The sequence below is a fragment of the Crotalus tigris genome, unplaced genomic scaffold (assembly GCF_016545835.1).
Source record: "Crotalus tigris isolate CLP2741 ecotype Arizona unplaced genomic scaffold, ASM1654583v1 scf7180000018925.3142382, whole genome shotgun sequence".
NCBI classification, from domain to species: domain Eukaryota; kingdom Metazoa; phylum Chordata; class Lepidosauria; order Squamata; family Viperidae; genus Crotalus; species Crotalus tigris.
Window position 1 is genome coordinate 435,067 of NW_024097278.1, and position 27,434 is coordinate 462,500.

At 42.3% G+C, this 27,434-nt stretch overlaps 1 protein-coding gene across 3 annotated transcripts in view; it reads right to left on the reverse strand.

The window, feature by feature from the left end:
• Positions 1-2,318: 2,318 nt before the first annotated feature.
• Positions 2,319-27,434, reverse strand: part of UPF2 (UPF2 regulator of nonsense mediated mRNA decay) — a 61,365-nt gene continuing 36,249 nt past the window's right edge. For 2 of the 3 annotated variants that reach the window (XM_039357497.1, XM_039357496.1), the window contains 11 exons: positions 25,565-25,750; positions 23,493-23,696; positions 21,725-22,000; positions 19,669-19,852; positions 16,436-16,575; positions 14,257-14,361; positions 12,336-12,434; positions 11,089-11,256; positions 8,590-8,731; positions 6,184-6,304; positions 2,319-3,735 (listed from right to left, as the gene is read on the reverse strand). In XM_039357497.1, coding sequence (XP_039213431.1) covers positions 3,726-3,735; positions 6,184-6,304; positions 8,590-8,731; positions 11,089-11,256; positions 12,336-12,434; positions 14,257-14,361; positions 16,436-16,575; positions 19,669-19,852; positions 21,725-22,000; positions 23,493-23,696; positions 25,565-25,750 — 1,635 coding nt within the window. In that variant the 3' untranslated portion in view covers positions 2,319-3,725. Of the gene's footprint in view, positions 3,736-6,179; positions 6,305-8,589; positions 8,732-11,088; positions 11,257-12,335; positions 12,435-14,256; positions 14,362-16,435; positions 16,576-19,668; positions 19,853-21,724; positions 22,001-23,492; positions 23,697-25,564; positions 25,751-27,434 lie in introns of those variants that run through there. The other variant, XM_039357498.1, reaches the window with a different exon arrangement.

The following is a 27,434-nucleotide window of genomic DNA, read 5'->3' on the forward strand; positions in this document are numbered from 1 at the left end:
TTTCCTTGTTCCCTTCTGGGAGGGGGCTCCGTGGTATCCGAAGCAGAACATCCAGATTCAGAACATCCTTTCTTTTAACCGTAAATTGGCCGTGTTTGAATTCAACCTCCAGAACGCTTTCACGCAATGCTTCCTTTCCAGGTTGCTCTGAGCAAAAGAGGCCAGTTACGAAACACGAGCCAAGCACCGTGGGTTGCCAACACTGAGTTCAAGAAGACAGCTTGGAATAACATCTGACACGTTATGATGCATTAGCTGCTCAGCTGGCTTAAAGAAAGGGGATTATACATGTTCAGCAAAGGCCAGTTCTGGGCATACTACCGCCTGCTTTTAATAGAGGTTGCTTGGGAGTTGCAGAAGCTGGAAAGCAAGGCTTCTTAGGGGGTTCCTGGAGGATCATGAAGTCCTGGCTTTGCAAGGAGAACCATCTGGCCAGGGTGATCCCAGGGCAGGCTTATCTCATGGCCATGCTGGATTAAATTAAATAAACGACAGGCAAAGGCCAGACTCAGAAATTTGATTCTGACTACTATATTCATGCAGAAAGTACAAGACTGAACAGCTCTTTCCATTCACTGAAAACTAGACATTTCTTCTGTTTTTGTTTTAATAAAATCACTTTTCCAATCGTTGAAGTGTAGCCCTAACATTCCCCAACATTTCTTTAATAGAAAAAGAAAGCATTGTGAAATGTCGCTCATGTCTCTCTTAGCCTCCAGTTTCAACTCTGGAAATAAATCCTGTGTGCTGCTTTCGTGCCTCACGTTAAATTTCCCAAAGGCATTTAAAACTCTACAGCTATTGCGATTGAAAGGCAAAAAGGCGGGCCAGCAATTCCTGAAAGCAGCTGCCTTTTTTCCCATGTCCCCCTACCAAAAAAAAAAAAAAATCAGGGAAAAGGTCTAAATTCAAGTGAAGCTGGCACGTGCTAACATTGGATCCTTTAAAAAAAAAAAAAAAAGAGGATTTAAAAATAAAAGCCCTGTGCTGCACAATGCAAAATGTGCCAGGGCTGGAAAACTATGCAATAATTTGACCCCCCCAAAAAAATCAATCCTTGACTTATGACCATAATTGAGCCAACATTTTTCTGCGGTTAAGTGAGACATTTGTTAAGTGAGTTTTGCCCCCATTTTATGACCTTTCTCGCTACAGTTAAGTAAGTCACTGCAGTGGTTTAGTTAGTAACCCGGTCATTAAATGAATTTGGCTTTCCCCATGGACTTTGTTGGTCAGGTAGCCAAAGGGGATCATGTGATCCCGGGACACTGTGACCGTTATAATTGTGAGTCAGTTGCCCACCTTCTGAATTTTGATCACGTGACCATGGGGAGGCTGCAACGGTCATTGGAAGTGTGGAAAACGGTCCAAAGTCACTTTTTTTCAGTGCGGTTGTTAAGTTCGAACGGTCACTAAATGAACTGCTGTTTAGTTCAGAACTACCTCTACTGCTTTCCATTTTAAGATAGGAACTATTTTGTCTGAATAGCTCTTACGGTGAAAGAAGTGCTGTTTATTTATAGTGATTTATTTAACCAATTTATACAGCTGCTCAACTCGTAGGTAGGTATCTTGGGGTGGTTTATAAAATACTATAAAGCACAGGTAGTCCTCGACTTACGACCACAACTGAGCCCAAGTTTTACATCCATCATAAATATGAGCCAGTTGCCAAGCATCCACATGTAAATCACGTGACCATGGGGATGCTGCAATGGTCATAAGTGTGGGAAACGGTCTTAAGTTACTTTTTTCAGTGCCGTTGTAATTTTAAATGGTCATTTTCCAAAGCGCCTGAAGGCAGGACAAGAAGTGACGGAGGGAAACTAATCAAGGAGAGAAGCAACCTGGAACTAAGGAGAAACTTCCTCACAGTTAGAACAATTAACCAGTGGAACAACCTGCCTCCAGGAGCGGTGAATGCTCCAACACTGGAAGTTTTTAAGAAGAGACTGGACAGCCATTTGTCTGAAATGGTGTAGGATTTCCTGCCTGAGCAGGGGGTTGGACTAGATGACCTCCAAGGTCTCTTCCAACTTTATTACTTTATTATTATTAAGCGAACTGTTTTATATACAGTAGCTGTGTCGCCCTTCACGTTGACGTATCAGACAGCAGTTCCCTCACGAGTTTTTTACAAGGGGGGGGGGGAAGATAGGAAATTCAGCTCAGAAACATCAAATGCAAAATAGCTTTATTTCCCCCGTTCAAAGAAATCCCCATTTTTTTTCCCCGCTTTTACGCAACCCAAGACTTGTGTATCCAGGCCTAACGCCCCCCCAAACGGGGAGAAAGAAAGACAAAAAAAAAGCCAGTTCTAAATTATAACACTTTATTGCAGCATCGGCAAAGATCAGATTTCTGAAGCTGGTGATGATCAGGTGTGGCCTTGGTGACGGTGCGCGCCGTATATGCCAATGTGAAATGTTACAAGTCGTACAATCTCATTTTAAAAGCCTACATGCAAGAACTCAACGGCGGTCAAAAAAATGAAAAAAAAGAATTTTTAAAGCAGCGAAGAAAACAAAACGAAACGAAATCCGAGTCGCCTACAGAATGTCTTCTTAAATTGAATGTACTACAACTACATGAAAGCAAAGGAGAAGAAAGGGGGGGAGGGTTTGGAAGGAAAAAAAGGGGGGGAGGAGAAAAAAGAAGAAGAAGAAGAAATATATCCCCCACAACTATACTAACAAACAAGATTGTCAGAAACTGCCCGGAGAAAAGATTTATCTCAATTTAGAAAAATAAAAATTCTACTTCTGCCAACTATTTTTTTTTCTTTCTTTTTTCTTTTTTAAATATGTAGACACAGAGGCTTATCAACCCATGAAAGTCAACAGAACATTCAGCTCCACTTCCTGGCATCTGTCTGTCGTGCTGACTGGCACATTTTGGTTTTCAATGATGCTTTAATGAGCTCCTCTAGACCCTTGGATTTAGGCTGGTGTCAGGCTGTTCAAAGCAACTTTTGGTCAATGCTTTCTCTCTCTCTCTTTCTCTCCCCCTTCCCATCTATCTGTGTAACCTTCAGGAGACCTTGCCACTTTCTCTTTTTGATTCCTTCACTCGCTCGCTCAAAACACACGCAATCTGGAACTGTCTGGTTTCCTCTCCGAATGTCCGTCTTCCAGGAAAATATCTCGCGTTTTGGTAAATTAGTTGCTGTTTTGCTTATCCTGGGTGGTGGGGCTGACTAATCAATCCTTACTCCTTGTTGTATCGCTTCTCTAGAAGCAGGTCTGCAGGCCTGCTAAAGAACTTTTTCCTGGCACTACCGTCGCGCGTCATTCAGTGAAAATGACACTCTTTTAAGTTTGATTCCTTTCTCCCCCAGACCTAGCCACCAAAACTTGTCTCTGTTCCAGCATAATCCATCTTATTTTTTTTAAGTTGCTCTTTTTTTTTGTTGTAACTGAACTGCTCACCGGTCAAGTTAACCATCTCATTTATTGACTTCCATTCTCATGAGAAGATTAACCCTCGCATGTTTTCCATAACAAGATGCTTTTGGTTTTTGATAGGTCATGACTGGAAGCTTCCACTATTTCTGTTTTTAATAGAGGCTGGTGGATCTGCTCTACGGCCCCAGCCTGTCGATTTCTGAACTCTCTGAGACTGACATGCTCCGATGTGTCCGCTGCTCTCGTTTTAATTGCTGGAGGACTCCACTAATCCACAACATTGGAGATACGGGACCTAATGAGATGACGCTTGCGGCTGGATCAACGTCTCCTGGCAGAGGGAAGGAGAGAAGGAAAAGGTCAGATGCAGGAAGAAGCGAGCGGTGAAACTTACTTGCTTATTTCGCCTATGGAAGGGATAGGCAACCTTGGCCCCTTCGTAACTTGTGGACTTCAACTCCCAGAATTCCTGAGCCAGCCATGCTGAGGGGAAAGGGAGAGGTTTCCAAGCTGAGCCATGCTGGCTGAGGAATTCTGGGAGTTGAAGTCCACCAGTCATAAAAGAGCCAAGGTTGCCTACCCCTGGTTTATAGGAACGGCTCTCCCATTCTGCATTACAGATATCTTCGACTTACAATCATTCATTTAGTGACTGTTTGAAGATACAATGGTACTGGGGGGGAAAAACCCTGATTTATGACTTTTTTTCACACTTACGACTGCTGTAGCATCCCCACGGTCACCTGATCAAAATTTGGAGGCTTGGTAACTGACTCGTATTCATGATTGCTGTATTGTCCCGGGGGGGTGTGTGTGTCACGTGATCCCCTTTTGCGACCTTTTGACGAACAAAGTCAATAGGGAAGCCAAATTCACAACGGCAGTGATTCACTGAACAACTGTGGCAAGAAAGGTCATAAAATGGGGCAAAACTCCTTCTGAAAGGCCTTAAAATGGGGCCTACCTATGCTAATTTGTCCTTTACTTAACTCCCCCCCCCCACATCATTCATCATCATTCTAGCCATGGTCTATACCAGGGGTAGGCAACCTTGGCTCTTTTATGACTCGTGGACTTCAACTCCCAGAATTCCCGAGCCAGCCTGGCTCAGCTTGGAAACCTCTCCCCTTTCCCCTCAGCATGGCTGGCTCAGGAATTCTGGGAGTTGAAGTCCACGAGTCATAAAAGAGCCAAGGTTGCCTACCCCTGGCCTATGGCGTCTAATCCCCGATATACGACACTAACAAAACGCATTACAGGTAGTCCTCGACTTAAGACCACAATTGAGCCCAAAATTTCTGCTGTTCAGTGAGAAATGTGTGAAATGAGTTCCCCTCCCCATTTTACAAGCTTCCTTGCCACCTTGGTTAAGCGAATCACGGCGGTGGTTAAGTTAGTCACGCAGTTATTAAGGAAATCTGACTTCCCCATTGAACTTTGCTTGTCAGAAGGTCACATGACCCCAGGACGCTGCAACCGTCAAACGCGAGTCAGTTGTCAAGCGCCTGAATGTAAGTCATGTGACCACGGGGATGCTGCAATGGTCATAAGTGTGAAAAGTGCTCACAAGTCACTTTTTTCAGTGCCGTTATAACTTTGAACGTCACTAAATGAACTGTTGTAAGTCAAGGACTACCTATATTAAACGTATTGTGCGTTCTTTGGTTCCTTAGAAGATCCGCACAAAGCAACACCACAGGAGGTCGCCTGGATTGCTGAACGGGACATCCACCCCCATAAGAGTTTTGTACAAGGGCAATTCAGAAATAAACCTCCGTTTCTGTATCTGCAGATACAGAACTTTTATTATACGCATTAGAAAACTACAACATGATATTTTCGACATAATCGTCATTCAAACTGAGGCACTCGTCGTAACATCTTACAAGGTTTGAAATTTCTTTTGCAAAAAAAAAATCTCCTGCCTGGGAATGAAGCCACCCTGTAACAGCATCGTGAACCCATTCGGTGTTTTGTGCTCCTCAGAAAGGAGTTTTGGTACCCAACGAGCACAGAACTTGCGGTACCCCAATTTTTCTATCACTACCTCGTACAAAACAGTCTGAGAAATTTGGGGAAAGTATAAAGAAAGTGCAGACATTGTGAACTGGTGGACTTCATGGACCTTTCTGTCAATTTCCTGCATGAGTTCATCGGTGACTAGAGATGGGCGGCCACTATTTGCCTCATCGTGCACGTCGGTTCATCCATCTTTAAACATGAGACACCGTTGACGTATGACACCTTCACTCATCACATTTGGGCCATAAACATTACAGAATCACAGCTGCCAAAGATTTTTTCGTACACAGAAATCGTATTACTGCACACACTTCATATTTGGAGGGATTTTCTATGGAAGGGTTCATTTTCAATTGATCTAGCGGATGAGTCAACTGCAACACCATCTTCTCCTTCAACTCCTGCCTACTGAACTACTGCGCACGGCGCCGCAGGACGGGTGTTTCTCGCACATGCTCAAATGGAGGTTTATTTCCGAATTGCCCTCGTATATAATTTCTTGGATTGTGTGCATATGCTTATTTTTCTTCTGTCAGGTTCTCATCCTATGCTACACAATAATAATTCAGTCATTATTTCCAAAGGAAGCGATCTTAAAGTATGAGTGATTTCTACTCTAAGGTTTTTCAAGGTGGATCCAGCAAAAAAACGTCTTCTCGCTCAAGGCTACTATCCCGTTAAAAAGGATAAGTCTTCCCAGTTCTGAAATCAGAATTGGCGGGAAAACGGAAAACCACAGAACAATCCCACTTCTTACCTTCCACCAGTTTTAAAGATGAGATCAGCATTAGGAGCTCCCTTGGGATGCTGGTAACGAGGCCGCCGTTCTCGGTTTGTGTTGGCTGGAGCGGGTCTCTGAGCCAAGGACTGCATCATTTCTGTGGATTAAAATGTTTTAAGAAATAAACTGACGGTGAGGGAAGAGCACAGACCACTCTTGGGTTAAAAAAAAGAAGGCCGGAGATGTTTCTAGCAAATATCAGAAGTCCCCAAATTCCTCAGCTAACGAATCCGGTCATTTGATGAACAATTAAGACTTCCTGGGTAGAAATTTGCAATATTCGGGGTTGGCGAGGACAAATATCTCAGCCGCGTTTGAAACAATAATGACTAATAAACCATTTTCATGCGGGATCAGCAAAAGGTAATTCTGAGGAGAAAACCAGAGCATGTCTCTGTTTGGAGGTTACATGCCTATTATTGCTGCTTAGCAGAACCTAAATAAATTTAATTTATGAGCAAATGATGTTCCACAGAACTTGCCAGAAACGCCAACTCTCTTGGCAGCCAACTGCAGGTATCTCAAAGGGGTGGAGGGCACACAAGACTCTGAAAATACCCTTCAGTTATGTTATCGGCATATTATAATAATCTGTTTGATTTCTATTGGAAGCAGGTCCTTTGATCACACTGATCCTGAGCTATTATTTTTCTTGTACGATTTAGAGCAGCCATGTGTACATTTGAATGCAGGAATAAAACCCACCCAAGCAGCATTAAAGTTCGGATGGGGTTGTAATCCTCGACTTACAATCCCAATTGGGAAATTGAGAATTTCCGGTGCTAAGCAAGGCAGTTGTTAAGTCAGCCGTGCCTGGTTTTATGATCTTTTTTTGCCATGGTCGTTAAATAAACCACTGCCATTGTTAAGCGAATCACATTATTAAACGAATCTGGCTTCTCCCCTTGACTTTGAGGTCAGAAGCCGCCTGGGAAGGTCGCAAACAGAAGTCACCTGACCCTGGGATGCTGCTGCAGCTGTCATAAACACGTGTTGGTTGCCAAGCGCTAGAATTCTTGATCACGTAACCGTGGGAAACCCTGCATGGTTGTAAGCCCTAGTACAAAGCCCTAGTAAGACCACACCTGGAATATTGCAGCCAATTTTGGTCACCGTATCACAAAAAAGATGTTGAGAGTTTGGAAAAAATTCAGAGAACAGCAGCTAAGATGGTCAAAGGCCTGGAGGCTAAAACATATGAAGAACGGCTGCGGGACTTGGGTTTGGCTAGTCTAAAGAAAAGAAGAAATAGGGGAGACATGATAGCAGTGTTCCAGTATCTGAGGGGCTGCCACAAGGCAGAGGGGGCCAGGTTGTTCACCAAAGCACCAGAGGGAAGGACGAGAAACAATGATTGGAAACTGGTCAAGGAGAGAAGCAACCTGAAATTAAGGAGAAACTTCCTGACAGTGAGGACAATCAATCAGTGGAACAGCTTGCCTCCAGAAATTGTGGGTGCTCCATCACTGAAGATTTTTAAAAAGAGACTGGACAATCACCTGTCTGAGATGGTGTAGATTCTCCTGCTTAAGCAGGGGGCTGGACTAGAAGACCTCCAAGGTTCTGTTCTATTCTATTCTATTCTATTCTATTCTATTCTATTCTATTCTATTCTATTCTATTCTATTCTATTCTATTCAACATTCCTATTCTATTCTATTCTCTCTATATTCTATTCTATTCTATTCTATTCTGTTCTGCTCTACTCTATTCTATTCAACATTTTATTCCATTCAACACTGTATTCGACATTCTATTCTATTCAACATTTTATTCAACATTCTATTCTATTCAACATTTTATTCAATATTCAATATTCTATTCTATTCTATTCTATTCTACATTCCTATTCTATTCTATTCTATTCTATTCTATTCTATTCTATTCTATTCTCTCTATATTCTATTCTATTCTTCTTTCCTATATTCTATTCTATTCTGTTCTGCTCCACTCTACTCTATTCAACATTCTATTCTATTCAACACTGTATTCGACATTCTATTCTATTCAACATTTTATTCAACATTCTATTCTATTCAACATTTTATTCAATATTCAATATTCTATTCTATTCAACATTTTATTCAACATTTTATTCTATTCAACATTTTATTCAATATTCAATATTCTATTCTATTCAACATTTTATTCAACATTTTATTCAATATTCTATTCTATTCTATTCTATTCTATTCTATTCTATTCTATTCTATTCTATTCTATTCTATTCTATTCCTATTCCTATTCCTATTCCTATTCCTAGTCTATTCGCCAGGATAGGTCACAAGTCACTTTTTCCATTGTAATTTTGAGGGGTCACTAAATAGTTGCTTGCAAGCCGAGGACTACCGGTATGAAACTTTTTTAACAGCAGGCCGCTACCTTGATAGTCCTCCTGTTCCTGCCGTTCGTTGATGTCCAAGGTTAGCTTTTTCATCCGCATGCGTTCTTCCTGCTCGGCCTGCTGTTGGTTCCAGTGATTGGCAGCCAGTTGAGAGGACATCGGCACGTTTAGGATTTTAAACTGAAAGAACAGAAGCCCATCTTAAGATCCCAAAGAAAGGGAAACCTCCCTAACTACAAGGGGAGGGACCCAAGTATTATTCTGTAATTGGAACCACTACTTGGCGTGTTACAGGTCCAGGGTATTTTTGAGAACTGTATTTGGAATGTGTGAATAGTGGCGTGGGGGCCCAGAGGTGAAGACGCTCGCCTCCCACTTGGGAGGCTGAGAGTTCAATCCTGGACAGTGGCAGATGTCAGGGCGCAAAGGGAAAAATTCTGCTGTGAACTCCGTGTAGGCATCAGGAAGGGCATCCGGCCGGTAAATACTCAGCTCCATCCAGTCGCCCCAACCCGACCCTGAAGTAAGGGATTACAGGGTCGCAAGAAGAAGAAGAAAAATTGAATGTGTGACTAAGAGTACAAAAATCAGTCTCTTTAATGCCACCTAATTGCATGAAACAGAGACTCATCTGGGAAAACCAATCAATATCTGCTATCCACTGATAAATGAATCAATATATATATATATATATATATATATATATATATATATATATATATATATATATATATTTGTTTTCTGAGGTTTTCGCGGGTATTTGTATGTAGGTCTTTGGTTGTTCGGGTTTTTTCCCACGTAAAATTGGAAGTGTCTTGGCGACGTTTCGACGAAGTCCCATTCGTCATCTTCAGGCTGGTGCTTTCAGCTTCGTGCCTCGAGCAGCAATGTGTGGTCTTAGCTGTTTCTTCCTTTTAACTGCCAGTGGGGGTATGAACTGATTGGGTGGGAGCTTGGCTGTGTTCTGATTGGGTGGAGGTGTGTTCTGATTGGTTAGGGGCGTGGCTGTGCTCTGATTGGCTGGGGGGTTGGCTGTGCTCTGATTGGCTGGGGGGTTGGCTGTGCTCTGATTGGCTGGGGGAGTGTTCTGTTTGGTTGTGCTCAGGTTAGTCTGAGTTGCAGAGGGATTCAAGATTTTGGGCTGCCCTGCCATTCCTTGGCTTCGCGTTCGTGGTCGTGCTTCCTCTTCATGGAGGGTGTCAGTTTGCTTCATGTATGGATTGGGGGGGTTTAAAGTGGCTAATGATGCAGCTGTGGTCTGGCTTCTGGTTTGTGGTCGTGCCTCATAGTCAGTGTGGCTTTGGGTTTGTTTTTTGCGTGGATGTTTGGTGGTGACCTCCTGTGTGGTTTTTGTGAGTGTGGGTCTGGTATCATTTTTTGTGTTAGGGAGTCGTTTGTCAATGAGGGCGGGTTTCCAAATGGCTGGTAGGCGGGAGGTGTCATCTCGCTTGTTCATGCTGTGTGGGCGTTTTTCTATCTCGATGGCTTCTCTGATTATTCTGTTGTGCTTCGAGCAGCAATGCTCAAATGAAGATGACGAATGGGACTTCGTCGAAACGTCGCCAAGACACTTCCAATTTTACGCGGGAGAAAACCCAAACAACCAAAGACCTACATATATATATATATATATATATATATATATATATAAATAAAGGAACGCTTACAATCACATCCCCCAAAATAATTCTAATTGTTAAATGTAAATGAAGTTACCATTTGTCCACTGAAACTGTGAATGGCTAAGGGGGAAACGGCCACTTTCTTATTGTCCAAAAACTACAGTATTTAATATCAATAAAGCAGAATATTTTGTAGCTCAGGATTGAAATGAGGGGTCCTTCATGCTCTCTGAGCTTGGTTGTTTTTTTGCAGACGTTTCATTACCCAACTAGGTAACATCATCAGTGCTAGAAGGGAGCGGGTTTGTGGGAGAGGAGGAGGTCCTTGATGCTTTCTGAGCATGATGGTTTTCTTGCAGATGTTTCATGACCCAACTGGGTAACATCATCAGTGCTAGAAGGGAGCAGGGTTTGTGGAAGAGGTGGAGGAGGAGGTCGTCCTTGATGCTTTCTGAGCATGGTGGTTTTCTTATAGACGTTTCATGACCCAACTGGGTAACATCATCAGTGCTAGAAGTTTGTGGTGGAGATGGTGGTCGTCCTTGATGTTTTCTGAGGCTTGGTAGTTTTATTGCAGACGTTTCATGACCCAACTAAGTAATATCATCATCAGTGCTGATGTTGTTACCTAGTTTAGGTAATGAAATGTCTGCAAGAAAACAACCAAGCTCGGAGAGCATTACTGGAGGTTTTCAAGAAGAGACTGGACAGTCATTTGTCTAGAATGATAGTCGGTACCAACATTAGTGTAACACTGATGATGTTCCCTAGTTGGGTCATGAAATGTCTGCAAGAAAACAGGCCAAGCTCAGAGAGCCCCAAGGACCCCTCAAGTATTAGGTATCCACATAAGACAATTAATCAGAAATGTCAGAGCATAAAAAGGGCCACCTTTCCAACTCAGCACAAGCTTACCTGCTGCTTGTTGCCTTTCCGGGTTAGCATGACAAAAGGCATGGTGTCTCCGGATTCAGACTCCCCCTCCCCACCGCCGAGAGGTGGTCCTTTCTTTAGCTGGCTCTTGAGATGCAAAGGGATGGCCACGTCCAACTGGTGCACTTTCACCGACTCTCCGCTTCTTTGCTGCCAGGGCACAAAAACAGACCTCTGAAATGTTTGTAGGCCACGAGAACAGCAGCAGAACGAATGAGAGCAGCCTTTATGCTTTGTTTTGTTTAGCTTAGGGCACGGGCCGGCAACCCGCAACTCCAGAGCCGCGTGTTGCTCTTTGAGCCTTCTTCTGCGGCTCCCAGCCTCCTCTACCATTTGCAGAGAGACAGAGAGAGGCACTTGCGCTTCCCTCCTCTCTCTCTCTCTCTCTCTCTCTCTCTCTCTCTCTCTCTCTCTCTCTCTCTCTCTCTGTAAAAAAGAGAGTGGCCTCACGCTGTCCTCTGACAAGCTGACAAGCTTATTGGGCGGGGCTCCTCCCTTTGCTGCGTCTCAGCAGGAAGCAGGAAGCAGCAGCTCTCTCTGTCTCTCTGTCTTTCTGTCTCTCTGTCTCTCTCTCTCTCACACACACAAACTCACACTGAATGGGGGAAGAGGACTGGCAGACCAAGGGCAGGAGAGAGTCAGCCCAATAAGAATGTGTGTCAGCTTGTTGGAGGACAGCGTGAAGCCAGCTTGCCAGGTGAGCAGAAGATCAGAGAGAGGGAGAGAGAGAGGGGGGGAGAGAGGGGGGAGGAAGGGAGAGAGAGAACTCATGCACAGCAATCTCTATTTCTTTTTAATTAAACTCTTCACTCAAGCTTCCCCCCTCCCATGCGTGCACGTGCACACACAAACTTTTGCGGCTCCCAGTGTTTTCTTTTCTCTGGGAAATGGGTCCAAGTGGCTCTTTGAGTGTTTAAGGTTGCCGACCCCTGGCTTAGGGTTTTTCAAACTTGGCAACTCTAAGACAGGTGGGCTTCCACTCCTTAAGAGTTGAAGCCCATCTTCTTCATCATCTTTAACTTCTGAAACCTTCTTAAAAGTCGCCAGGTTTGGGAAACGCCGGTTTATTTGTCTTCCTCCGGTAACTCTCGCCTTATGCCCTGTCACTTAGCAACTGCAGTCAAGCTTCAAGACATTTGACACCGCCCATTTCACTGCTGTTTCAAGAGGTGGGGAGTTTTGTAAAAACAGAATGCCTTGTATGATTGTACTAAAAAATCAATCGGTACCTGTAAATTTTCCAGCATCATTTTATCCAATGCCTGAATAAAATCTTCATCTTCGGCGCACGGGACCCGTTTCAGCCCACCTCCTTTAATCATTACTTCCTGATAGATATATATTAAAAAAAAGAAAACAGCACCATTTCAGTTGACGTATATTTTCTGCCAACTGGGGGTGGCCAACAGATTGGAGTCCTCCCTTGAAGAACTTGATCTCATTCATGGGGCTATAATGTTTTCAAAACAGATCCAAGAATTTATTTTAATGCTTCAGTTTCTCAAATAATGACTTCATTAAGGGTCTTATAACTAAAAGGTGTTCTCTAGTACATGTTTCTTTCTGTTTTTTAATAAATAAAAAAAGCAGAAAGAGGTTACAGGTGTGACAATGTGATGTCATCCACAAATAAGAGAAGAACTTGCTATTGTTAATCCTGATCAGCAAGTGCGAGACAAGGAACAGCATTTGATACAAAGATATGTATCTTGCTTACTGTGAAAAAGGAACATTTTTGCATATATATTTTTTAAAAGTAGCCCAAAACAGATCAATCTAATATGATTCATTAGAAAGAAATTGCTGAATGTGACAAACAGCTTACAGCAGTGTCTCTAGACTTCAGCAATTTTAAGATGTGTGGACTTCAACTCCCATGGCTGGCTGGGGAATTCTGGGAGTTGAAGTCCACACAAACATTTTTGAGGTTGACGAACACCAGCTTATAGTTTTGAGATGGAAAAAGAAAAATCAGCACTGGGGATTGATTTCATTTCCAGTGTTAGTCATGGACTATAATTATTATTTTTTTTAAAAAAAAATCCAATTTAGGCAAGCACGTTTCTGTGCCTTCTGTAAGATTGCACACCTTGAATATATTTTGTTCTCTTGAAATCCACAACTATTAGCTATACGGTGGCCATCCAGAAGACGCTGTACTGATGCTCCACTTGTTTTTACCTAGTTGTCAGGCAAGAACATAAAACTGCCTTGGGCTTTCTGAAATTAAATTTGCAGCACTGTTTTATGTCCCTATGCAGTTTAGTTCTTTAGCTCAGCTCTCTTCTCTGGTTTGGGACAAGCTAGCCCTTCCTTCTACAAAGAACACTTTGTGCCAGAAAGCATTAGAAAAAACACCCACTGTTCAGCTTGCCATTTTAAGATAGTCTTCCTTTTGATAGCATAGTTCATACACAAACATCCCAGCTTCTATGGTCAATTCCCTTAAATGTCATTTCAAAGCAATGTAACTAATTCTGTGAAGTACTGTTCCTTTCTTTTTATTCTTCCAATCGATCACTAGCAGGTAAGATCCAATCTGGGTCGGTCAATGGGACCAGAGGTTTTGTCTTCCAAGCTTTCGGACTTGTGCTGGAGTCCAACTTCAGGGAACTTCTCTCTGCCAGAATGTGTGTTTTGGGCTATTCTATGCGTCATATTTATGTGGTGCCTTCCTACTGGCTGATTGGTGTATTGATGGCCGGCGATTGGCTGTTGTTTCCTTATGCTGCCAAGCCTTCAGCTCCTATGTACTTGATAAGCTGGTGGTAAATCAGCACTCCTGTTGACTGACAAGGGGCCCATTTCCCAGGCTTCAATTATTTCCCTGGCTGTTTTTGTACCTGCTCAGCCAACAATCTTAGTAGCTGCAAAACTGAATGCATGTCCCGTTTCACTGCAATGTGAGGCTACTAATAAGTTTGGATCTCCTCATCTGGACACTCATTTGTGTTCTTGAAATTTGGTGGTTGGCTTCCTACTAGTTTATTAGCAGGTAATTTTCAATGGAAAACAGCACCACCCATTCTAGTGGGGGCATCTTATCCACATCAAATAAGGTAAAGATAAGGGTCTATTTGACTTTTCTCTCTCCCAATTCAGCCCAAAGAGTCAATAAATGTTGTTGTCTTTTTTTTTAAAGAAACATACCGTGTTCTCTTCATCGGTTTCATTCTCCTTATTAGAGTCAGTGAGGTAATCGGTGTTCTCTTCTTCCTCCTCTTCTCCTTCATCATCCTCATTCTCAGACCCCTCCTGAAAAATCAAGAGCTTTGAGAAAGAAGTAGAACAGATTGAACTGAAGACAAATATATTAGAGTAAACATGGGGAACTGGACTAACAGGGAGACAATTTAACGAATACAAATGGGCTAGTCCAGTGATGGCAAACCTTTTAAGAGACTGAGTGCCCAAAAACTGCCCCCGCCCCGCTCCACCCCTGCCCCGCCCCCCATCCTCCGCACCGCATGCCTGCAGGGCCATTCACCGCCTCCAGGGCCCGCCACAGATCGCCCAGGCAGCCCAGCAGCGCTATGGCGGTCACGCCCTCTGCCCGCGCCCTGCAGCATCAACTGTGCACGATGGGGTGTGAGGGCAGAGTCTTGTCTACGCTGCCTGGCTGCCATGTCCTTGGCTGCGCTGTTCCACGTGGGCCACCCTCAGGGGCAATTCTCCTTCAGGGGGGCTGCTGGAGAGGAGGGGGTCACGGGCGGAGGCAAGGCTGGGGCAACGGCCCATAGACAGAGCTCCGAGTGCCACCTCTGGCACCCGTGCCATAGGTTCGCCACCACTGGGTTAGTCCTTCCAGAAAACTGGCTATCAAATGGTCTCCTTTAACTCGAATAACATACATAAGAATAGAGGGAGATCTATTTGATGATTTAAAGGCGCTGATATGGAAGCCTAATTGGCAAAGGAAGAAAGCTAGAATCAGGTTGAAAAAACTGGGACTTTGACTCATTAGAGGGGATTTTATATTGCCAATTACAGGGTTAAAGGGAGATATTGAGATGAGGGGAATTTGGGTTATTAGATTTAAAATATTTCTTAATCAGTTGAAAATAAGGATTTATCAGTTTAATATTTAAAAATTAGACATAAAAGGAAAAAGAGAATTAAATATTATGAATATGTTTGATTTGCTGATTAACCCAGGCAATATATATGATTTTGATTTATTAAAGAGGATATTGTGTAGATGATTTAATATGGTGGGAATGGTTTAATATGGGGGGAAATAGATAACTCTTAGGAAATAGAACAAGATTATATACAAATAGATAAAATGTGTATTTTGGATATTATACTGTAGTTTGTTATGAAGGGAGAAAAGGGGAATTTTGGTTACCCAAAGTCTGAAAATTATAAATATCAAAGATTAAATTGGAATATTGATAAGAAATTAAAAATTGAGTAAAAATCAATAACAGGATATGGATTGTTTATGAAGATTGACTGTAATTAAGATATGTATAAGCTAAAAATTTATTGATAAATGTAAAAATGATGTTCTTATTGAATTGATATAATTAGAAATATACTAACCTGAATATGAGACAGTAAATGTTAAGGGAAAAAGAGAAGAATATTTGATGTTGTAACCTGAGATTTGCACTAAGACTTTATTGTTGAACTATTGATTAACCCAGTCACCACGTTGCTTTTTAAATATTCAAATGTAAAATTAGAAAATTAATAAATTATTATTAAAAAAATCAAGAGCTTTTAACGTACAGCCGAAAGTCTTGTTTTCATGTGGGTTTCAAAGCTGTTGTGCAAAAAACTTTGCCCAACTTAACTTTATGACATTTTAGCAATTGTGCCAGCGCTGTTTTGAAATTCACTCCAAACTTAATTATCCATCCCAATTGTTCCTAACAGAAAAAAAATCAGAAGGGATGGGATCCTGATGAAATCTGTGTACAATAGATCGCAGTTCGCAAAATTACCAATATTCTCAACTGGATTTCAGAAACTACCCTTCGACAATATTCTGTTTAGTAAATTTTCATAGCTGGGAACAGAGTCTCCATGGGATATGGTTAAAGATGTCAAGATGGCAGCCGTGTGGTGCAAACAGATTTCCACCTTTTTTCTTAAGTGCTCCTGGACATTTTTCAACCATATCCTGTGAATATTTGGGGGGGGGAGGGGGATAAATTTGGCCTGTCTTCCTTGCTTGCCCAAATTATATATAGTACATCACCACAGATGTGGTAGGCTTCAAGCATGACAGGTATTTGCTTGTGAATTGGGAGCAACTGGCCAGCAGGTCTATCAGCCACCCTTCCAAACTGTATTTAAGAAAGCTAAGAGCAGAGAGAATCACCTCCTCCTCTGCTTCATTTATTTCACTTTCATTTCCAGATTGTTCTTCAATCTCTACTCCACCTTCCTCTTCGTCCTCATCCTCCTCCAGGTTCTCTCCTTCAGTCATGGAATCCTTAGAGTCTTTGTCATTCATAAGACCTAAAGGGGGGAAGGAAGAAGAAACAAATAAGTAATTTCTTATTAAAAGCTGAACAGAACAGAAAAAATAACACATAGCAATGAAGAGATGAAGAAAGAAAGAAAGAAAGAAAGAAAGAAAGAAAGAAAGAAAGAAAGAAAGAAAGAAAGAGAGGGAGGGAGGGAGGGAGGGAGGGAGGGAGGGAGGGAGGGAAGAGAAAAAAGTTTCCAATCTACTTTGCAGCAAATATAAGTACAATTACAAAATAATTTCTTACTCTATGATAGGGGTAGGCAATCTTGGCTCTTTTATGATTCGTGGACTTCAACTCCCAGAATTCCTGAGCCAGCCATGCTGAGGAAAAATGGAGAGGTTTCCATGCTGAGCCATGCTGGCTCAGGAATTCTGGGAGTTGAAGTCCACGAGTCATAAAAGAGCCAAGGTTGCCTACCCCTGCTCTATGATTACAAAAAAAGCTCACTTTTTTTCTATTTATCCAAGTTTTTTTCCCCCATCACCCCATTCCCACAAATCGTAAGAGCACTTTTTCCATTTCATGCAAAAAGTCTACAATGGGTTTTCAGTCAGCCATAAATTTAGATGTTTTTTCCTCCGGAAAAAAAGTTAATTTAACCCTCTGTAAACTTCATCATATTCACCAACTATTCCACCGTGGTGTCAAACCTTGCAACTTCTGAGCATATTAATAGTTGCCTGTTCCTTAGTCATCAAAGAAAAGTCCCTGGTTTCAGTTGTAAGAACAAGAAACAACAATGAAGGCAGACATTTGGAAAAATCCTACAGTTATGATCTGGCTCAACTACAAGGGGGTTGGCAGTGTTGCAATCAATGGGACGTACCCTGAGATACACCAAGCTGCAAATTGTTTAGGCTGAACAATCACCGCCATACTGAGTATTTGGTGTGTGCGTTTGAAGAGAGCAAATGAATAAGGAACAACAAAAGGGAAATGTTATCACTGGGAATCTGTTTTTATCTACAACTTTGCCTTCTTGTAATTCAAATCCCCCATTTTGCATCCTGAGACAAATATCAATATTATATATGATACATATAATAACGGCGGCAAGAATAGCATATGCACAGTGCTGGAAAAATGAGAATATACCATCAGAGGAAGAAGTAATAAGAAAAATCCTGGACTGTGCTGAGATGGACAAATAACAAAAGAGATAAAAGAAAAGGAAGACACAGAGTATTATATAACATGCAACAAGTGGTATGTCTGGTTGGAGACTAGAAATAATAGAGGAGAATAAATATGGAAAGGTCAAAAGTGAAAATATGTGCATAATAATGTATAATAATAATATGAATTATTCTTAGTAAGAAATAGAATATGAAGGAAGAAAAATGTAAATAAGAAATAACAGGGCAATAAGGACAAATATTCTAAAGAAGAATAAGGGGGGAAATGTAAATAATAGATTACCGTTACGTAATTGCTGTAAAAAAAAAAGGGAGAGGAGTATATATATATTGTGTGTGTGTGTGTGTGTGTTATGTTTTGCTTTGTTTTGTTTTGTTGGTTAAAAATAAAAAAAAATTGAAAAAAAAGAAAAAAAATATTATATGTGATACAATATGTGATACCCTTGTACTATCTGAGTCTCCTCAACTCCTTGATTCATTACACTAATCCTATTCCCACAATCGATGAAGGAAGTTCCTCGATGGAAAAAAAAAATAAAGCGAAACCAAAATATCAAGATTAATTCTAGAGTAATTCAATTTCGATTTCTGGTGATTGCCAGGTCATTTTTCAGGCTGCTAATGAATGAACTGCTTTCTAATATTATTCTAGAATCTTCCCAAGGATTATGCCAAGTTGAATGGTCTGCAGCTTCGGGACCCTCTTTTTGGAAAATCAAAACAATTCCCCTCTTCCTTCATTTGTTCTTGTAAGATTTCTCAAAGGAAATTCACAAAGGTCTGCCTGGTTTCTCTGCCTCTCGAGATTCAAACGTATTCAAAGTCAAGAGATATTTCTTAAGATGTTTCTTCTTGTCTCATCTTTTAGTTCTGTTCATTTCCCACAATCCCACAGTGAATTACAGGTAGTCCTCAATTTACAACAGTTCATTTAGTGACCGTTCAAAGTTACAACGGCACTGAAAAAAAGGGACTTAGGACCGTTTTTCACACTTACGGCCATGGCAGCATCCCCATGGTCACGTGATCAAAAGTCAGATGCCTGGCAACTGACTCATATTTAGGACGGCTGCCGTGTCCCGCGGGTCACGTGATTCCCCTTTTGCGATCTTCAGACGAACATAGCCAATGGGGAAGCTGAATTCACTTAACAACCTTCTTGCTAACTTAATAACCGCTGCGAGTCACTTAGCAAACGTTAAGCAAGAAAAGGCGTAGAATGGAGCCAACCTCACTTAACAAATGTCTCGCTTAGCAAGCATAAATTTTAGGCTCAATTGTGGTTGTAAGTCAAGGACTAGCTGTATTTGTCTTCTTGAGGAAGAGGTTGGCCCAGAAAAAGAAAGTGGGTTGAGGGGCCATAATTTATTAAACTAGTATGCGGCAAGCTCTATATCAGTGGTTCTCAACCTTTTTAACGCCGTGACCTCCCAACCAGTCGTACGTCGAGGACTACTCAACCGGTCGTAAGTCGAGGACTACTCAACTGGTGCAGCACCGTTTGGAGAATGGGACTTTTGGCGGGCTCAGCAGGGCAGAGACAGCCTGGACAATTCCTATTGGTTTTGAAAGCCAATAGAATTAGACTCTATTCAAGAGAGTCTATTCGATTGGCTTTCAAAAGCCAATAGAATAAAAGGGAGTAGCACAGCTAAGGAAAAGGGGAAAAAATGGCGGACTGCGTTGTTTGGCGACCCCTGTGAAATGGTCGTTCGACCCCAAATGGGGTCCCGACCCACAGGTTGAGAACCGCTGCTCTATATAGTTTCACAGTAGCTTGTATCAGCATCAATTAAGCACTTTCTCCCACCCTAGGGAGACAGAGGAACATTCATACTCACTTGCCCAGAGACATCTCAAAATTATAAACAGTGCTATAAAGATGTAAAATATCAAAGGGGGAATTTCAGCTCCCTCTGGGCTTGATATAGCCGTCTTACCTAGTTTGATTAAGAATTCCCTTTCCAGCTCTTGTACCTGCCTAACAGATTCGTCCAGAGAATTGCAGAGTTTTATTTTGGGTCTCAGCAGTTCTAATGTATCACTGATCATATAGTCAATGTCTATAGGGAACAGGTGATCCTTTGTCCATACATCCAGGCTTTTCTTCCACCAAACATACCTCTGGAAACAAACAAAAAAAAAAAAACACTGTACGGTAAATGCCCAGCTTCTCTAGTTAGTCGAATCAGTTAGGAACTTGTTTCAGCAAGTTAGTTAATATTTCAAAAATCTGTTCTATTCTATTCTACTTTATTCTATTCTATTCTACTGTACTCTATTCTATTCTACTTTATTCTATTCTATTTACTCTACTCTGTTCTGTTCTGTTCTACTTTATTCTATTCTGCTCTACTCTCTTCTGTTGTTCTATTCTATTCTGTTCTATTCTACTTTATATTCTATTCTATTCTACTCTATTCTATTCTACTTTATTCTATTCTACTCTACTCTGTTCTGTTCTACTTTATTCTATTCTACTCCCTCTGTTCTGTTGTTCTATTCTATTCTGTTCTATTCTACTTTATTCTATTCTACTCTACTCTACTGTTCTATTCTATTCTATATTATTCTACTTCATTATTCTTTATTCTACTCTACTTTGTTTCCGTTCTATTCTATTCTGTTCTGCTCTGTACTTACTTTATTCTATTGTACTCTGCTCTGCTCTGCTCTGCTCTGCTCTATTCTATTCTACTCTACTGTACTGTTCTGCTCTATTCTACTTTATTCTATTCTGTTCTAATCTAGACTAGCTAGTCTAGTTGCCAGGATAGGTCGTAAGTTACTTTTTCCATTGTAATTTTGAGTGGTTGCTAAATGGTTCTGTTCTATTGTATTCTATTCTATTGTATTATATTGTACTCTGCTCTGCTCTGTTCTACTCTATTCTACTCTGTTCTATTCTACTCTACTTTACTCTCTGTTCTGTTCTATACTATTCTACCTTATTCTACTCTACTCTACTCTACTCTACTCTATTCATGCTACTCCATGTCTTGAATATAATCTCAATAACTGCCCCATCCCAAAGATTTGTTTTGCCCCAAATATTTTGGGGATGTAGGAAAGCCATCAAAATCTGGTTATTAGAAACCATAATTATATGGTTAAATCACTGTAATATCAATAGCATATGACATTGGATTTTTTTTTTTAATGGATTTGACCCTCAGGACTTTCTCTAAGCATACAATCTGATTTGCTTCCCTGGACATGCAAAAGTGAAAAGGAGATTTTAAAAAAAGATAACCCACTTTCACCATTATTGATACTGTGAAAGATACTATTCCTTTGTCAAATATTCAGCGTGTGATTTTTAGATCTTTTACCAACTTACTTTCCTTATCGTTCCCTACTTCTAAGAAACACTGTTTGCTAATGCCAAGTCGACAGGAAATCCTAGAATGGTTGGAATGAAATTTTATTGAATGCTTTCTTATTCCCTTGGCTTAATCCAGTGGTTCTCAACCTTTTTAATGCCATGACCCCCAACCGGTTGTAAATCAAGGACTACTCAACCAGTCGTAAGTCGAGGACTACTCAACTGGTGCAGCACCGTTTGCAGAATGGGACTTTTGGCGGGCTCAGCAGGGCAGAGACAGCCTGGACAATTCCTATTGGCTTTTGAAAGCCAATAGAATTAGACTCTATTCAAGAGAGTCTATTCTATTGGCTTTCAAAAGCCAATAGAATAAAAGGGAGTAGCACAGCTAAGGAAAAGGGGGAAAAAATGGCGGACTGTGTTGTTTGGCGACCCCCGTGAAATGGTCGTTCGACCCCAAATGGGATCCCAACCCACAGGTTGAGAACCACTGGCTTAATCCATCTCCTTTCTCCCTCCCTCCCTCCCCCTCTTTTCCTTTCGACCACCTGATTTAATGATGCCATTCTTATCCGGGTCTTTTTTTGTCGATTTTATTTAGCGTGGCAAAGAGAGAAATAATGTGTAGCTTGTAAAGACGAAGCTGATCACGAGGTCAAAGGTTATCCTACCTGAAAGTAGACCAAGAAGCAATCAAGTTTTCGCTTGCTAGATCCCCTGTCAAAATACTGTCCGCAGGTGTCAAGGATGGTGCAAACCAGTCTAATTCGGAAGAGATGCTCTGGGGGGTCGAGGAGACTCGGTGTACCATCAGAGTTGATCCCAAACGACGTGAATGAGTACAGAGTTCGAAATATCACCGCCGACTCCACCATTCTGTAATTGTACAGCTCGCCGAGGAACTTAGCGCTGCTGATCCTCCGCTGATTAAATTTGGGCTGGTTAACCTTCAAAGGAACAAAACAGCAAGTGGAGTTAGAGAACAGTTAGCATTCTCCCCTTCCAATAAAAGAGAGCTCAAGATTGAAATGAAAGGTCCTTGGTGCTCTCTGGCTTGGTTGTTCTCTTGCAGACGTTTTATGACCCAACTAGGTAACATCATCAGTGCTAGAAGGGAGGGGGGTTGCAGCGTGGAGGCGGAAGAGGAGGAGGATGACGACTGTGGGGTCCTTGAAGCTCTCTGAGCTTGGATATTTTCTTGGTGACATGCCACGACCCAACTAGGGAACATCATCAGTGCTAGAAGGGGGGAGGAGGCAGTGGTGGTAGTGGTGGTGGTGGAGGAGGAGGAGGAGGAGGAGGAGGACGACGACGACTGTGGGGTCCTTGAGGCTCACTGAGCTTGGATATTGTTTTGTAGACATGCCATGACCCAACTAGGAAACATCATCAGTGCTAGAAGGGAGGGGGGTTGCAGCGTGGAGGCAGAAGAGGAGGAGAATGACGACTGTGGGGTCCTTGAGGCTCACTGAGCTTGGATATTGTTTTGTAGACATGCCATGACCCAACTAGGGAACATCATCAGTGCTAGAAGGGGGGAGGAGGCAGAGGAGGAGGAGGAGGAGGAGAACTGTGGGATCCTTGTTGATCTCTGAGCTTGGTATTTTCTTGCAGACATTTCATGACCCAATTAGGGAACATCATTAGTGCTAGAAGGGACTGGGTTTTGCTGTCTGTTTATATACCTCTATGTTTATATGTAATTGGAGCGTTTGGAGTATGTTTATAAGCACTTGGTCTCATTGCAAAGTTCCAAACAAGGGCTCGACTAAGTGAAACCACAATAGGTGACATAAAACATATTTTTTTTCTTCCTTAACATATGGGGGCCACGAGGGAGACGGCAAGATCAAATCTTTTCTGATTTTCTGTTCATTCACATTGCAGAAAATAGCACTGCAAAAGAACTTGGCTAGGATGCTACAACACCAAGGATGCAGCTATTTAGTTCTAAGCTTAAGTCTTTCATTCTGACAAGCACTTATGCGTTATCATTAACGAGGACATCATACCACAAGAACGTTCACATGTGCAGAAATGGACAGATTGACCTTAAAGATTAAAGGGAGAGAAGACGCCATGTCACTATTTTAGAACATGGGATCATTTCTATCAATGGCTAGAAAAACGAGTCAGAGAGAAAGGAACGTGACATGTAATTTTGAATGTATACTAGCATTAGTTAACATATTGTTTACGATAATTAGCTATATCTATTATTGCTAATTAAATCCATGTACCCAGACATTAGGCTGTTTGCTAAATATTGAAAATGTTATTTGGAAAAACCCCAACCCTAACCCTAACCCAAATCCCAACCCTAACCCTGACCCCACCTTAATTCCAACCCTATAAAAACTAATAAAATCTATATTAAAAAAAAGAACATTCAAGTTAAATATACTTTAACTTTATTTTTACGGTCAGAGACGACTTTACCTCCATTCCTAATCGAATATCCTCTAGAACTCCGTCCACCACGTGAATTCCAACATCCTCTTGATAGAGGACCAGCCCGGCAAGAAGGTTCGCTACACAGTGAATGCTATTATATTTCACATTCCAAATGTTGATCATACAGCATATCACGTAATCTTTCACTTCGTGGTCATGCCAAGGCAGTTTGCGCATTTGTCTCAGGACCTAGGCAAAGTTTTGAAGAACTTCAAATAACTCAAGAGCATTTCTTAAAAAGGTCGGATACATAACTTTAATTGGTTGCTAGAGCGGAAGTCCCCAACCTTTTGGGCACCAGGGACCGGTTCCGTAGAGAGAGGTTTTTCCGCGGACCGGAGGGTGTGTGGTTTTGTGTGCTGCCTGCATCCCACAGATGGGGCTTTGCTTGTTTGTGCGGACTGGTTGCTGGCATGCTGTGGACCTGAAGTGGTCCACGGCCCTGCGCTAAAGTACTGTAAATTTCATGGACCCTCTGAGAGTAAGAGGCATTAAACCCAAACTACAATAAGCTGTGCAACCAAATAACTGAATTGTTACACATGATTTATATCAGTTTACATCGCGAGATAAATTTGCCACAAATGAAGTAAATTGCATCAATGCTCCTGATCTATTCAGGAGTAAATTTTGTCCATTACACCTAACATCTGCTGAACATCGAGAATTATGTTTGAACATTTTTGATTAATATTCCAAAACAAACACACTGTTTTTGATACTCGTATTCTCTTCATGACCTGTTACCACAATAAATTCCAGATCTGTTGGGACTGTAGGCACATCCTGCTAGCTACAGGCAACCCTCAAAATTCAAAAACCTTTCAAGGAAAACATAAGATTTTTTATTTATTTTTTTTAACAACAATGGTTGTTACCAGCTTGTGACAGGTAAGAACTTTCCACAAGAGAAACTGTTTTAAGGTGCCACAAACAAATGATGTAACAAACAAGCCGGCTTACCAAATGATTGCATTTTAGTGATAGTTTTAAGCTTATCTGTAGTCCCAGCTTAAGAAATTTTGGGTTAAACTATTGACTGAATAAGCATGCTGTTCTGGAGAATATACATATTAAACTTAATGCAGAAAACTATGCGGAAGAAGTTAATGATCTATAAGAAATCTGAGAAAGATTATTTGGTCTCTGAATCCGATATTGGTTCAACATTGTCACTCTAAGTTCCAGTTAACAAAGTCAACTGCCACTGTTGAATTTTAAACCTCCGGTTTCCACTTTGCTTCTTCATTTACAGCAGCGGTTCTCAATCTGTGGGTCGGGGCCCCATTTGGGGTCGAACGACCATTTCACGGGGGTCGCCAAACAACGCAGTCTGCCATTTTTCCCCCCTTTTCCTTAGCTGTGCTACTCCCTTTTATTCTATTGGCTTTTGAAAGCCAATAGAATAGACTCTCTTGAATAGAGTCTAATTCTATTGGCTTTCAAAAGCCAATAGGAATTGTCCAGGCTGTCTCTGCCCTACTGAGCCTGCCAAAAGTCCCGTTCTGCAAACGGTGCTGCACCAGTTGAGTAGTCCTTGACTTACGACTGGTTGAGTAGTCCTCAACTTACGACCGGTTGGGGGTTGCGGCATTAAAAAGGTTGAGAACCACTGATTTACAGAACGTCCTTTAAGGATTACAAAACAGTGAGAAATAAAAATGCTAAAATAATGCATTTAGCCCAGGGGTCCTCAGACGTGGCCACTTTAAGACTGGTGGACTTCAGCTCCCAGAATTCCCCAGCCAGCCATAGCTGGCTGGGGAATTCTGGGAGTTGAAGTCCACCAGTCTTAAAGTGGTCACGTTTGAGGACCACTGATTTAGCCAATTGCCTAATTTCATCCTTCCCCAAACTAAGGGATAATCCAGGGGTTCTTAACCTTGGCCACTTTAAGACTTGTGGACTTCAACTCCCAGAATTCCTCAGCCAGCTTTGCTGGCTGAGGAATTCTGGGAGTTGAAGTCTACAAGTCTTAAAGTGGCCAAGGTTGAGAACCCCTGGGCTCATCTCTTCCCAACATCGATCACGGCTGCAGAAGGAGAAATACGAGGAACCTTTTCAGTGGTGACTTTGGAGAGGTCCTTGTAGAGCAGCTTCCGAATATATTCCTGGAGAGGAGGGCGCTTCTTTTTCACCGTCTTCTCCGCGGGAGGAGGGTTACAGTAATAGTAGGCATTTTCCACCATCGTGACGTAGCGCGCGTCGAGATGCATGGCCTGCTTCTTCCGCATCATTTGCTCCTAGGAACAAGAGGTGAAATCGTGCAGGGCAGAGAAGCCACGAGGTCGTCTCGCTCTGCGAGTGAGATGGAGGGGCTTCCAAATGGGATGCATGAAATAAACAAAACCTGAATGAGCCCCTGGTTTGGATAAGCTGCTCCAACCAAGTCAGAAGCTTCAGAATACGGACTAACAATTTACTAAGGTAAAGGTGGAAAATAAAGCTTTCCCCATCCAGTTTTGTCTGACCGTAGGGTGCGGTGCTCATCTTTGTTTCTTGGCGGAGGGAGGCAGCATTGTCTGAAGTGGTACCTATTCATCTATTTCAGTGGTGGCGAACCTATGGCGCGGGTACCAAAAGCGGCACTCAGAGCCCTCTCTGTGGGCACGCGTGCCGTCGCCCCAGTCCTAGGCCTTCAGCTGGGTTTTATAAAACCTTTTCGCTTTAGGCCTCCACCGTTATGTGCAAAAAAAAAAAAAAAAAAAGTTCAATCAATCAGTCAATTTCAACTTCTCGCGGGGGAAAAAAAAGATCTTGCAAAGTTGGAATTGATTGACTGAACTTTTTAGTCCCACCCAGTCTGCCGTTACCACCGCAGCCACGCCCACCCAATGGGCCACACCCACCCGGCAGCCGACGATGCATAAGTGGGTTTTGGGTTGCAGTTTGGGCACTCGGTCTCTAAAAGGTTCGCCATCACTGATCTATTCGCATTTTCCTGCTTTCGAATTGCTAAATGGGCAGGAGCTGAGGCAAGGAATGGGAACTCTCCCCCTGTGATGACTCAGAGGCAGTGCAGTCAGCTGGCAATTCAAACCGCCCTTTAATTGCTCCAAATTTTTCCCAAATGCTCCCACGTTTCTGGCAAGCCTCCAAACAAAGGAAGACACACACACCTCTGGCTGCAAGTAGTTTCACACACAGTCTGATTAGAAGAGAAATTTGCTCAAGGCCACAGAGATAACACGGAATGACACATACATCATAAACCTAACCAGTCTGTGTGAATACACGCTTGCCTGAGCAGTTTCAAAAGGGAAGCCAAAATACAGTCTGAGATCTTTGAACATCCAAGGAACGTTGTCAGCCAGTCCAATGGTCAGAGTTTCTGGGTTTCCAAGCAGAAGTCACAGAACAAGAGATCAGCAACAACACACACAATACTCCAAGGAATCAGCGTTTGTTCCCGACAAATGCCTCTCCCCATAGCGTCTCCTTAAGTCTCAGTCTCCAGGTGTTCCTTGTGGAGAGGGGCGGGACGCTCTCCTTCCGAGTAGCTGAGCCTGCCTGCGTTGTTCCCTCCTTCTCTCCACTCTCCATGCTCTAGGATCAGGTGGGGGTGACCCTTGCTCATCGCCTGAACTCTGCCTCTCCTGTTCCTCCTGGCCCAATCCTGAAGGGCCCTGGCCTGCCTCGGCCTGCTCTTCCCTACATTTCTCTGAAGCCACAGACACCTCTCCCTTGACCTCCATAGGATCCCGTTCCAGCTCATTTTCCTCCGCAGATTCAGGCTCCAACAGAGGCATGACACCCCCGTTGTGTGACACTCAGGTCTCAAACCCGGGCTGTCAGCTTTCTAGCTAACAAGCTCAGCATCTTTAACTGCTGAGCCATTGCACCCCCTCACTAATTTACCAAGAGGTATTAATTCTTTCAGATCCTGAAGCTGAAGCTCAGACTTTGGCCACCTAAAGAAAAGAGAGG